A 13949-nucleotide genomic window follows, 5' to 3' on the forward strand; every position below is an offset into this window, starting at 1 on the left:
TGTTACATAAAAGAATAGTAATTGTATTATGTATTTGTTACATAAAACTAATTTGCCTTTTCAGATGCTCTTGAGCTATTTGTCAAAAGTTCAATGACAAAGTAAAATGTCCTGGGGACCATGTGTAAGTAAGTAAGTTAAGTAAGTAAGTAATTTATTTGATATAGCACCTTCTCAGACAGAGTCACAAAGTGCTTTACACACAAAAGACAATTGTGAATAAAATACAATAGAATCCAAAACAGAAAATAAACAAGCAACAACAAATGCAGTTCCAATGAGGATTAAAAGAATAAAATCCAAAATTACAAACATTATACAAAAGCCAGTTGAAACAAGTATGTTTTCAGTTGCTTTCTAAAAGTGTCAACTGAGACTGCAGAACGTAAGTTAACAGGAAGAGCGTTCCATAAGGTCGGAGCTACCACTTCAAAGGAACGATCACCTTTAGTCTGTAAAGAGTTCGTAGGACCACCAGTAGTCCCTGGTTAGAAGACCTGAGTGACCTGTTAGTGATGTACGGCTGGAGCAGGTCAGAGATATAAACAGGCACCTGTCCATGCAATGCTTTATATGTAAGAACTAGAACCTTAAATTGGATCGTGGAACTTTATTGGGGAGCCAGTGTAACATGGATAACACAGAAGTGATGTGTGACATTCTGTTTGACCTGGTCAATCAGCCTAGCAGCAGAATTTTGCACTAGTTGCAGACGGTCCTGGGATGACTTGCTAAGACAAGTGAAAATGGAGTTGCAGTAATCAAGCCATGATGAAACAAAACCGGGAATGATCATCTCATGTTCACCCTTGAAACCACGGTCCTAAGTTTAGCAATGTTTCTCAGTTGAAAGAAACATGTACGGGTCAATGACCTGATATGTTGGTCAAGAAACATATTCTGATCAAATATAATAACAAGGTTTCTAAGATTGGACTGTACCTCTGAAGAAAGGGACCCCAAAAGATTAACAACGTGTCAGGGTGTACATACAAAGTAATCAGTTCTCTTTCTTCTGGTGTTTAAAATACATCTGACAATGCAGTAATGATGTTGTGAAATGTCATTTAGCAATAATAATGAAGCCAGATATGCCAGACTCTGTGTTCAATTTGACTACTACTACTACTACTGTGACACTGCATTTTGCTGTACTTTAATCTGTAGGTCTTAAATTTCGTGAACTGCCTGAGGTTACAAAACAAAAGTAAGGTCACCCAAAACTGAAAAATAATGTAAATTTCAGTATTTTACAAAAAGGCCTTTTTCAGGGAACAAGAAATTGGTAAACAATGTAAAGCTGTTCTGCAGCAATGGAGGTTGATCAAGCTTTAAAAGGTGCTACCAATTCCCACAGGTGTTCCAACTTGTCTGGATTACTTACAACCCCCTCTGTTTGTATAAAAGTATTGTTGGAACACACTGTGGTACCGTACCCTTGTGAGCATTATTTGAACAGTTGTACTGCAGAAAGTAGTGTGTTGCTATAAAAATGGCGGGAAAAAGGCAATTAACAATGGAAGAGAGACAAACCATCATAACACTTAAGAATGTTGGTCTTTCCTACAGAGAAATTGCGAAGAAAGTCAAGGTGTCAGTGAGTACAGTATTCTCCACCATCAAAAGACACTTAGAAACTGGAGGAAACTGACAGGAAGAGGTCTGGCAGACCCAAAGCCACAACAGAATCAGAAGACAAGTTTCTGAGAGTCAACAGCTTGCGTGATAGGCGGCTCACAGGACAACAGCTTCAAGCTCAGCTTAATAGTGGTCGTAATAATCAAGTCTCAGTTTCAACTGTCAAGAGAAGACTTGGAGCTGCAGGTTTGATAGGTCGAGTTGCAGCAAGAAAGCCATTGCTAAGACGTCAGAATAAGAAAAAGAGGATTGCCTGGGCCAAGAAACACTGCCAATGGACTACTGAAGACTGGAAGAAGGTGCTATGGACTGATGAATCAAAATTTTAAATCTTCGGTTCATCACGCAGGATTTTTGTGCCGTCGGCAGTAGGCGAAGGATGGTTCCTCAGTGTGTACATTAACTGTCAAACATGGAGGAGGAAGCGTGATGGTCTGGGGCTGTTTTGCTGGATCCAGGGTTGGTGATTTGTACAGAGTGAAAGGAACCCCTGAACCAAAACGGCTACCACAGCATTTTGCAGCGCTATGCAGTACCCTCTGGTATGCGCTAGTTGGTCAGGGTTCATCCTACAGCAAGATAATGACCCAGAACATAAGTCCAAGCTATGCCAGAACTACCTTAGCAAAAAGAACAAGATGGTAAGCTTAAAAACATGGAGTGGCCAGCACAGTCACCAGACTTAACCCCCATTGAGCTGGTTTGGGATGAACTGGACAGAAAAGTGAAAGCAAAGCTACCTACAAGTGCCACACATTTATGGGAACTTCAACAGAGATGGGAAGAACTTTCTGAAGAATATTTGATTTCCATTGTAGAAAGAATGCCACCGAGTGTGTTCAGCTGTTATATCTGCCAAAGAGGGCTACTTTGATGAGTCAAAAATTTAGAATACATTTTGGTTTATAAATTGATTCCATGATTTCTTTTAACTTAAATTGTTCATTTGTTCTATTCTTTCATTTCAGAGTACAATAAGACATTGAACTGCATGAATTTCAATAAAAAACTGGAAAAATTGGGGTGTTCTAAAACTTTTTACCAGTAGTGTACATACAGAACAAGTATAGGCTCTTGCTCTTTTGGGTCATAGCTAAAACAGCAAGTGTGTTTGTATGACAAAGCTTACAGATACTGGGTTCAGTAAAGTATTATCAATGCAAAAGCTTAAAGCACTGATACAGAGGAATGTACTGTAAATGAAACATCATTGTAGCTAATTAAGATTATGTCAGGTCTAGAGGTGTTTTTCCATTTTAAAAATGACACCTTGGCCAGCGTTCCAAAACAAACAAACGGGGGGGGCCGGTTTTTCGGTGTATGAGAAGACTTGGCTGAACCCCAGTTTCTTGTACAGGCCGCACCACCGCAGGCTGTCGCTGTTAGAGCTGGTCTCCAAAACCACCCTGGAGAAGCCTCGTTCCTTACAGAAGTCAATCACAGTCTGAGCCATCCTGAAGCCCAGGCCTACCCGTCTGCACGATGGTGAGATGATCATCCTGAACAGTTCTCCATGTCTTTCTGTCCCGCTTTGTTTGGCCACTACAGCCACCATACCCATGATCTGGGCCCTTCCATCAACCTCAGCCTCTGCCACCCAGAAACAGTCATCCGGTCTGCTCAGATAGTTCCCAGGGATGTCCTGCATGTCTGTCTGGAGTTTCTCCCTGCCGTAGCTGGCATATAGCTCATGACAGCAGTAGTAGACAAGGCCCACCCAGGCTCCTGGTAACATCACAGCCACTAACACGGAACCGAGCAGGTAGCCAGTGACACCCAGAGCCAGGGTGATGGCGAGGTAGAGAGGACTGGTGATGGCATTGTGAAAACATGGACGGATGTGCTCCCGGATGCTGATGCTGAACATGGCGAGCACTGTGTCCTTGTCTGAGGGACGGTACCGGCGGATCACCAGCTGCATGACCAGAAGGAGCTAGAGGGAAATAAAATAAAGGATTCAGATGTTGCACTTAAGCTCAATCCTCAAATTCTCTTTAGGACAATCATAATGTTACATGATATCACTGAATTTCTGAGTGACATAATTATGTACACAGAACTAGGGCTTAAATGGATAGTTCCAATATTTTGACATCGGGTTAACTTGTATTAGGTTCTTACCCATATTCATTAGATGTCATTGCTTACATTAGATGCCTGTTGGCACAGTTTGGAGAAACCGACTCGGAAGCTAAGCAATGTTCTGCTGTAATGTTCTGGGCAACAGAACAACGTATTTTAGCCACCCCAAAAAAGGCCCACTTTAAAAAAAAATAATATCAGTTTAAGTGTACAGTGTATTCAGAATATTTGACCGCTTTGCCTTGCCAAATAAATTGATATTTAATTTTTTAGGTGGGCCTATTTTAGGTAGCTAAAATACATTTAGCTGCTGACCTGTACACAGCAGTACATTGCTTTCCCTTCGGGTAATCGGTCCGCTCTTCCAAACTGAGGATGTGCGATCTACTGAAGGTAATACACTGACTTAGATAAGTACCTCATACAAGCAATTTCGAATACCTGAACTGATACTAAGTATATATGTTTGAATTAGGTCAGCTCACAAACCTATAAACATTTAATCAGCAAGATCTGCATACAGAAAATTGAGATTTGTGCATCAATGTAGTAGATGTTTAAGAAAGGACTTTTGAATATTAATCAAAAAATCATCACTAGATTATCAGAAGTTTGGGGTCACCTGCTGCTGGAGCTGCTGGCCCCACAACCCAACCCCGGATAAGCGGATGAGGATGGATGGATGGATGGATAGATTATCAGATAAGAAAAATAATTACATTATAATCAAATTATTTGTCACAGCTGTTTTGCTGTTTAGGCAGCTGCCCAGGACATTATACGTAGCCTATATATATGTATATAAATGTATATATAACGAGGGCTTAAATTGGGCCGGGGCTCTCCGGGGCTCAGCTCCGGCACATAAGCCTGCTAGTTTGTCCAGATGTGCCTGCTTGCAGTCTAAATATGTCACAAAAAATTGATGAAAGTGATGCTACTGTCATATGCTGCACTGTCTCTTCATGTGGCTTATTATGTTTGGCACATTGTATGGGTCACTTCTTATATCACAACAAGGTAATACAGTGTGTAATCAAGTGATGACTGATTAACAGTAATGCAAATGCTAAATGCCCTAATACCTGTTGATACTACAACAATGCAGAGTATAGGCTCTTAACCTTGCAGTTTTGCACATATCATGTAAGACTCAATTTCTCCATTTCTTTGCACAAAACTCTCCAGAAAGTGCCATTTAACGGTTTATTTTTCAATTTTTTTCACGGGGGGGATACCCCCGGACCCCCCTACAATATATATATATATATATATATTTATACATACACGTCAATGGCACTTAGAGGGTTAATATGAGGTCTCTCTCTCTGACAAAGTAAATCAAAGTGATGCGTACGCGGCGGGATAAAAGAATATAAATAATAAAAATAAAGAGATTTGAGAAGATTGGAATTTTTTTAACAAAGCTTTTCTTGTGGAAAACCTGATGCGGCCCAGCCTCACCCAGACTCTGCCTCCAGCGGCCCCCAGGTAAATTGAGTTTGAGACCCCTGCCATAGACTGTAGGCTAGGGTGACCAGACGTCCCCGGTTTCCGTGGACAGTCCCCATCTGCATCTTTCCTACCGTAGTAAGGTCAACAACGAGCTACAAACTCATTTTCACCATAATGAGCTGTCTTCCAACCTGCAGAAATAACACTGGTCTCCACGAGCAGCCGGTGGAATATTTTGCCAAAAACATTTAATATTTTAATAATTAAATAGAGTTGTGTCTCTAAACTTACCTCACACATAATTAGTGTTCTGCTGGTTGTACTACATCACTTACTTTTCAAAAATAGGCATATGCATAATTTTGGGGAATAGTTTTTGCCATAAAAAATGTAATACATGTCATAATTACAAAGAGGAATGTCTCCAAGACTAATCCACACTAGAGGATGGATAACGGAGAGTTAGCGTAGAGTAGCGTTAGCCGCTGAATAGCGTACGCAGTTGGTAATTGGTACGTTCTTAACATTACCCCTTATTGCCCCGAAATGATACAAAGGTCTACACTCGTATATATAGGTTATGCACTCATAAAAATGTGGATTGTAAAGTTTGTAAGTACACCAGAAGTTTATGTAAATAACACTTGCCTGCTGGCTTCGCTCTCTGCTGTTGTTGTTGCTGCTGTAAGACGAGTGCTTAGGGACATCTACAAATTACAACACCGAAAAGAGATGCAACAAAAATATTTTTTAATTTAACTTATTTTTTAAAGTAAGTGCTGTAGTATAACTAGCAGGAGACAAGTAATAATTGAGGTAAGTTTGGAGACATTACCTTATTTAATCATTAAATTAATACATATTTTTGTTGCATCTTTTGCAAATTTTACAATCCATCGTTTTATGAGTACATAACCTATTTGTACTACTGTAGACGTTTGGTATCATTTCGGGCATTATTAGTGGGGTAATGTTAAGAGACACTTCGGATCCATTAGCCTCTGCGCTAAGCTATTCAGCTGATAACGCTACTCTACGCTAACGCTCCCAATGTTCGACCCAGGTGAAAAAAGCTTGAAGAAAATTTGATTTTAACTGTGTTGGGCTCGGGCTGGGCTCGGACAGATCTGCACTTTACTCCACACATAGAACCCCCCCCTGCTGGTTGTCTGAATTTATTTTTAAAGTGCACCAGATGGATGTATTTAAACTAGGGCTGGGCAACAATTAAAAGTTTTAATCGCGATTAATCGCATGATTTCTTATATCTATATCTATATTCTTATATATATAGTTATACGCAAAATCCAATAATTAATTAAAAAGTAGTTTATAGCACAATTTTATTTTAAATGTTCTGCCATATGAACGAAAGTGCCATAACATTTGTTCTGCAAACACTTAACATCAGCATTTTGTTTAGCAGTTAAATCAAATATTTAGTGTAAATCTCAACTTAAACAATGTAATCAAAGCAAATACAGGGCATTGATGTTATCCTGTTTGTTATATATAGAATAAAACTGCCCACAAAATCCTGAGCCACAATCATAACATTAAAACAGGCAATTTCTGAGATAACAGCAGAAACATTTTTTTTTCTTTTATCAGGGAGTAGCATACAGTGCCTTGCGAAAGTATTCGGCCCCCTTGAACGTTTCGACCTTTTGCCACATTTCAGGCCTCAAACATAAAGATATAAAACTGTAATTTTTTGTGAAGAATCCACAACAAGTGGGTCCCAATTATGAAGTGGAACGAAATTCATTGGCTATTTCAAACTTTTTAACAAATAAAAACTGAAAAAGTGGGCTGCAAAATTATTCAGCCCCTTTACTTTCAGTGCAGCAAACTCTCTCCAGAAGTTCAGTGAGGATCTCTGAATGATCCAATGTTGACCTAAATGACTAATGATGATAAATAGAATCCAGCTGTGTGTAATCAAGTCTCCGTGATAAATGCACCTGCTCTGTGATAGTCTCAGAGGTCCGTGTAAAGCGCAGAGAGCATCATGAAGAACAAGGAACACACCAGGCAGGTCCGGAGATACTGTTGTGGAGAAGTTTAAAGCCGGATTTGGATACAAAAAGATTTCCCAAGCTTTAAACATCCCAAGGAGCACTGTGCAAGCGATAATATTGAAATGGAAGGAGTATCAGACCACTACAAATCTACGAAGACCCGGCCGTCCCTCTAAACTTTCAGCTCATACAATGAGAAGACTGATCAGAGATGCAGCCAAGAGGCCCATGATCACTCTGGATGAACTGCAGAGATCTACAGCTGAGGTGGGAGACTCTGTCCATAGGACAACAATCAGTCGTATACCGCACAAATCTGGCCTTTATGGAAGAGTGGCAAGAAGAAAGCCATTTCTTAAAGATATCCATAAAAGTGTCGTTTAAAGTTTGCCAAAAGCCACCTGGGAGACACACCAAACATGTGGAAGAAGGTGCTGTGGTCAGATGAAACCAAAATCGAACTTTTGGCAACAATGCAAAACGTTATGTTTTGCGTAAAAGCAACCACAGCTCATCACCCTGAACACACCATCCCCACTGTCAAACATGGTGGTGGCAGCATCATGGTTTGGGCCTGCTTTTCTTCAGCAGGGACAGGGAAGATGGTTAAAATTGATGGGAAGATGGATGGAGCCAAATACAGGACCATTCTGGAAGAAAACCCTGATGGAGTCTGCAAAAGACCTGAGACTGGGATGGAGATTGGTCTTCCAAAAAAAAAAAAAAAAAACAAGACAATGATCCAAAACATAAAGCAAAATCTACAATGGAATTAAAAAAAAAAAAATTTTTTGGTGTGTTAAAAAAAAAAAAAAAAAAAAAAAAAAAAAGAAAAAAAGGAAAAAAAAAAAAAAAAAAATTTTAAAAAAAAAAAAATAACAACCCCCGTGGGGGGTGTTGTTTTTTGGGGGGGGGATTGGGCAAAATGTCAGTCTCCGATGTGCAAAACTGATAGAGACATACCACAAGCCACTTACCCTAATCGCAGCAAAAGGTGGCCCTACAAAGTATTAACTTAGGGGGGCTGAATAATTTTGCACGCCAATATTTCAGTTTTTTATTTGTTTAAAAGGTTTGAAATATCCAATAAATTTCGTTCCACTTCATGATTGTGTCCCACTTGTTGTTGATTCTTCACAAAAAATTACAGTTTTATATCTTTATGTTTGAGGCCTGAAATGTGGCAAAAGGTCGAAAAGTTCAAGGGGGCCGAATACTTTCGCAAGGCACTGTAACCAGTCTATGTTCAGTACCAAATGTCCGTGTTATAGTGAGGTGAAACACAAACGTTTCAGCATAATTTCTCTCCTCTGTTTTCATTACAGTCAGAGCATGTGAATGCAGCGCCCACTATTCATCAATATAATGCACTGTAACTCCGAGGTTATTATGGTTACCCAGTGAGGTCCAGTAGTCCCCAGTGAGAGGAACACGTTGTAAAGGTGTCGCTTTTGTGGTCCTCTCCTTTTCATACAACTCGTGTATTCTTCTTGTGATGGTGCGTCTTGTAAAATCTCATACCAGCCGTCATTTGATGCGATTCTCAAAATGTTTCTCAGACCAACGTCCTCCACAACACTAATGGGCCTGCAGTCTGTAGCTATCCACTTTGCTATGGTATTTGTTAGCTTCTCTTTGCTGGTATCAACGGTGTGTATTGCATTTAGGTGATATTTCAGACTGGAAGTACTCCGGTGATAAGAAAATTCAACTTTGCAGTGGTTACAAATAACTTTGGTTCTGTCAACTGCGCTGTCTGGAAGAACTTTAAAATGAAAATGGCCATGCAAAAGTTCAGTTTGTTTATCCGCCAATTACTTTCTTTTCCAGTGCCTGTAAGCATGGCAGCAGTCAGCACAGACTTTTACAAAATAAAAGCCTGTGAGCAACAGACTTTTACAATAATAAAAGAAATAATAAAAATGGCGTTAATGCGCGATAAAATAATTGTCAGCGTTAATTAATTAATTAATTAATGAGTTAACGCGATAATAACGCGTTAACATGCCCAGCCCTAATTTAAACATTAAAATAGACAAAGTTTTCTTACAGGGGAGCATGCCCATGCCCCCCCCCCTCCCCCCAGGGGGGCTTGTGCCCAAGTGCATTTCTAGGTCTAGTGACGCCCCTGGGGCAGTGTCCCTGTTTTAAGTTTACAAAGATAAAAGACATTACCTGTTTTGGAGGTATTTACACTTCTGAGCTGAAAATGTCCCCGGATTTTGTCTCAGAAATCTGGTCACCTTACTGTAGGCTATAAAATAACTAGTGCAGTGTCCATTCAAAACGTGGCTGTTGCTTGGCCTCCGGTATTGCTGGTTACATTTTGAACTGCTCATCCAAATAACATCACACTTGACAAAGCACTTTCTACAATCTAACAAACCCGCTCTCTTTTTCTTTGTCTGTTCTTAAAGTTTCTAGCGGAAGGAGTTCCCGAATGCGAATTTGAGTTTTCTAGGATGGATGTCCCGCCCTAGTCTGCCTTACTCTGCCTCTGATTGTCTTACCATGATGTTCTTACCCCAAACCTAATTAATGTCACTCCGCATGCCTAAACCTAACCAATCCAAACAACGGAGGCAATGAGTAGGCTACCAGGGCGGGACAATCCTTTGCGATTATCCATTAATCATTCATTCATTCAGACAGACATTCAGTCATTTTTTAAGCAGAATCGTGCTTGCGACCTACAATGACTTACAAAGATAGGCTACATAACAGCTACAAGTGGATTACAGCACTATACAGGATTTACCCTATTATACTTTATCGACAGGAACTGATAGGTCAAACAGCAAACAGCCAGCCACAAATAGTTTATAAACAAAGCATCAGGCTGTCTTTGAGATTTCACATGAACAACGGTTAAAGTTACTCAGGCTACTGAAGAATACCAGAATTCCTCCGTTCAATTAGGCCTAAGCCACGCATCCTGAGCTTCCATCCTTAACCATTTTGCTAGCAGTGTGTTAGCATTTGAACAAAGTGCTGTGTGTCCACAGTGTGTGCAGACTGTGGTTACAGTATTGCTTTAGGCCTTTTGGAAGAGCAACACTTAGGTTTTAGTTTGTGATCTCCCTGCAGGGGAAACGGTCTCTAACATGTTCTGTTTGAGCTTCAACTTTGCTCTGCAAACAAAAGTGTATTGGCATTGGGAGTTGCACTTGGAATTGATTCCAGCCTGAAAATAAACAACAAGAACTTTGCTATTACAATGTGAAAAGGTGAAGTGAAAAACAAGCAGCTGTTACTGTCAGCTATTCTTAATAAAACCAAAGGATGCAGCCAATGGCCAAGTGTGACTTTGCTCAAGATGCAAAGGCATTATAGTGTCAGCTATTCCATCAATCAATAGATAATTTCTCTCAAGGGTAAGAGACAACACAAGGGTTAACAAACAGCCATGTATATATGGGCTCTTCCAGTCTCTCCACTGCTGGCTGTTCCAGTTTAACGGGAGAGAGGAGCAAGAGGGGTTAGGATGGTGACCGGCCTCTGATGAGCTGTTACCACCTCCATCTTCAGCCAGAGAGGACATTCATTCTTCAGCTTCTTCTTGTTGTCATCCAGGCGGGAGGTGGTGTGCTAACAGGGCTTGCAGCAGGTACATCGGTCATGCTATTAACGTCATTGCTACACAATTTCTTAGTAAAACCAAAATCAATTAAACTACCTTGTTTTCTTTTTGCCATGACTATATGATGATAACTGCAGAATGGATTTCAAGGACTTTGCGCGCCGATTAATGGCCTCCAACGTTTATATTTTTTCTACGAATCTTTGAGTTAACAAGTACTAAATATGAGTTGATTTTGCACTGCAGCTCCGCCATGCCTTGATGCTCATGACAAGAATATGTATAGTTATGTTTATTGAAGTGAATTAGGTTTAAATCGCCATTATGCATGAATTAATGATATTTTTGCAATTTTACACATAATAATCCACGATGATCACATTACACAAAACTGAAATTGCACGTCAAAATGACACACTGTTAATATTTTTAGAGACAAATTTTACAAATCACGTTTTCAGGGGAACCCATGTCTTATTAGGGGGAGCCAAGCTCCCCTGTTGGGACCAAGCAGGGGGTTAAACATTGATCTTAACCAAAAATGGCTCAGATTGACCTGACTGCAGAGACAAAGGATCTTGGCCTACATGTGAATCCCAAAGCCAGTTTCACCAAACTCCTACAGGCTGCCACTTGGAAGCAGAGTTACCAAAATGGAGATTCTACCTCCAACACATGGAGGGCAAGGCAGACTGGTAGTGAGACAAAGAACTGCTTCACACCTGTGACAAGGTTGCACTTTTCCCATTGGCTGTCGGGCCTTTGAATGCACCACCCCGCCACTAGGAGGTGGAGGAAGGATAAAAGCTGTCGGTGTTGGTGTTTCTTTGCTTTCCACGGTAACCCAGTTACTGACAGGAGGTGGACTAGTCTGGACTAGCTAGCCAGCATCACCTCGCTGGTCGAGATTGAGCTGGGACATTTTATATCTGTCTGATATACAAAGGGGATCCGAGGGGATACTGACCCAGTATCTCCTCACATCTGCAGCGGGTTTAATCAGCCTTGATTCAAGAAAAGTACTACGTTCCGTTCTTCTTGCATCGTCGACCTGGATCGCGTGTTCGTCAACTGCTCTGGACGAAACGGATCGTTAAACTCTGGCGAGAGATTAACTACAAACAACACATGTACAGTAAGAGGCTTACACAGTTCTGGGCAGACGTTCGAACTAGTGTGTTTGGTTTGTTTATTAATGAGCAAAGGGTGATCTGTGATTGTAATCATGTATTGGCCCATATCTGGTTATTAATCTGCTTCTGTGAATGTATAATTGATCACGATACTGTTGATTATGTTGTGTTAAGTAGCTGGTTAAAACCGTAAGCGCACCTGCTAAATCACTCTTTCACGGAGTTTAGTTACTGTCTCGCCAGATCATCGCGGAAATCAACTGTTAGCCACTGAGCTGGCTATTATCGATAACTAAGATCAGAGTGTTTTTTTTTCCTCCTTTTACTCTTTTCCTTTTACATACACATACGGACACAAGCTAGCCACTAGCCCTCGATAGATGTGCGAGCTTAACCGTGGGGGTCGGCTTACTTTTGTACAGAGCTAACACACATGACCAGGGCTGGGTTAAGCGTGCGCATTGCCTAGCAACCCCCTCGACCTTTTCAACCCCTCCTTGTGCACCCAGCACCACTACCGCCATCTTGAGGCTAAATAGTTTTGTGCAGCTCACAGGAGTAGCCATTTTGGGAGTTGTTTTGTTGTTAGAACTACATTTCGACACCCCCCCCCCGCCACTTTCACTCACTGACACACACACACACACACACACACACACACACACACACACACACACACACACACACACACACACACACACACACACACACACACAGACACAGACGTGTTCATGACATATGCTGCTTTGTTTTGCTTTGTTTGGTTGTGATATTGTAAAAGTATATACGTTTTATTATTGAAGGATTATTGATTGGCTACTGATAATTGTGACGTTAATACATTCGATTATACTTAATTAGCAGTTGCTTGTGATTATTTGTGTACTTATTGTGATAATTGTTGGTCGAACAGGTCCGCGTTCGCCAATTCACCCCTTCCCTTTGTTCCCTTTTAAAGGATTACCACAGAAATGAGACTGTTCCACAGTTTGATTATTGGTCCCTGACTAGCAGGGTGGTGCCCCGTTTTGATTGTTTGTCGATTTGATAAAGTTATTAATAACCATATTCATAACTTCATTAATATTGATAAAACATCTTTTGATAATTTGCCAATGATCAAATCTGTACCCTACGGGTATCCTACACCCCCTAGCTCCCCCCTAGTTCGCACCCTGTCACTAGCAAGATAACACCAACAACTTTAACTTAACTTAAATGTAACATTTCCATAAAACGTTGTTGAACTGCTCTTCATTAGAGGTAGTGTTAGTGACTGTGAGCCTGCTTAAATAAAAAAAGAAATGATTCCGTCTACAACACTCTATAATTTGGAAAGAGACGTTGCAGGCTTAAAACACCATCGAGCAGCTTGAGCACCTGCCCTTTCTCTGCCCAGAAAGTGCCTTTTTTTCTGGATACAATTTTTATTTTTTTACTGTGTCTCATATTGTCTTTGACTACAGCACTTCAACATATTTTATTGTTTTGGCATTTAGGCCTTTATTTTTGTGACAGCTTGGACATGAGAAGGGAGAGAGGGGAAATGAAATGTCAGGTCGGAATTGAACCTGCAGCCTCTGTGTCGAGGACAGAGCCTCTATATATGGGCATGTGCTCTACCACCAGGTCACGCAGGCCCCCAGGAGTTCAACATATTTGATGCAGATATTGTTTTTGCAGAATTCTGCAATTTTGGGTTGTATTGTAAATTGCATGTATAAAGGTGTCAGCTAGATTAATGTAATCTTTAAAAAAGTAAACTAAACAAAAAGCAGATTTTCAAACAACAAATGAAAAGAAAATGAAGCAATATATTTGAAATAATGAGACATTAGGATGATAGGTTCAAATTACAGTTTTTTCCAACTGCTTACACACAAAATCTTTTCATGTCACATGATTTTTTTAACTTCTCACTCAAAGTACAAAACTACACACCAAATCTCCAAAACCATATGCTATTTCTCAGCCATTCACTCAGTTTTCACAACATTTTTTTTCAAAAAAATACCCACAATACCTCTACCTAAAACACAA

General features: G+C 40.4%; 1 protein-coding gene across 1 annotated transcript; it reads right to left on the reverse strand.

Annotated features, from left to right (window-relative positions):
* Positions 1-2875: 2875 nt before the first annotated feature.
* On the reverse strand, positions 2876-9535 carry LOC120557136 (probable N-acetyltransferase camello). The gene is made up of 2 exons (XM_039797168.1): positions 9440-9535; positions 2876-3571 (listed from the first exon to the last, which is right to left on the reverse strand). Exons 1-2 carry the CDS (start codon positions 9533-9535, stop codon positions 2876-2878), a joined length of 792 nt encoding a protein of 263 aa, XP_039653102.1.
* Positions 9536-13949: the final 4414 nt, after the last annotated feature.

This window comes from Perca fluviatilis, chromosome 4, assembly GCF_010015445.1.
Source record: "Perca fluviatilis chromosome 4, GENO_Pfluv_1.0, whole genome shotgun sequence".
NCBI lineage: Eukaryota > Metazoa > Chordata > Actinopteri > Perciformes > Percidae > Perca > Perca fluviatilis.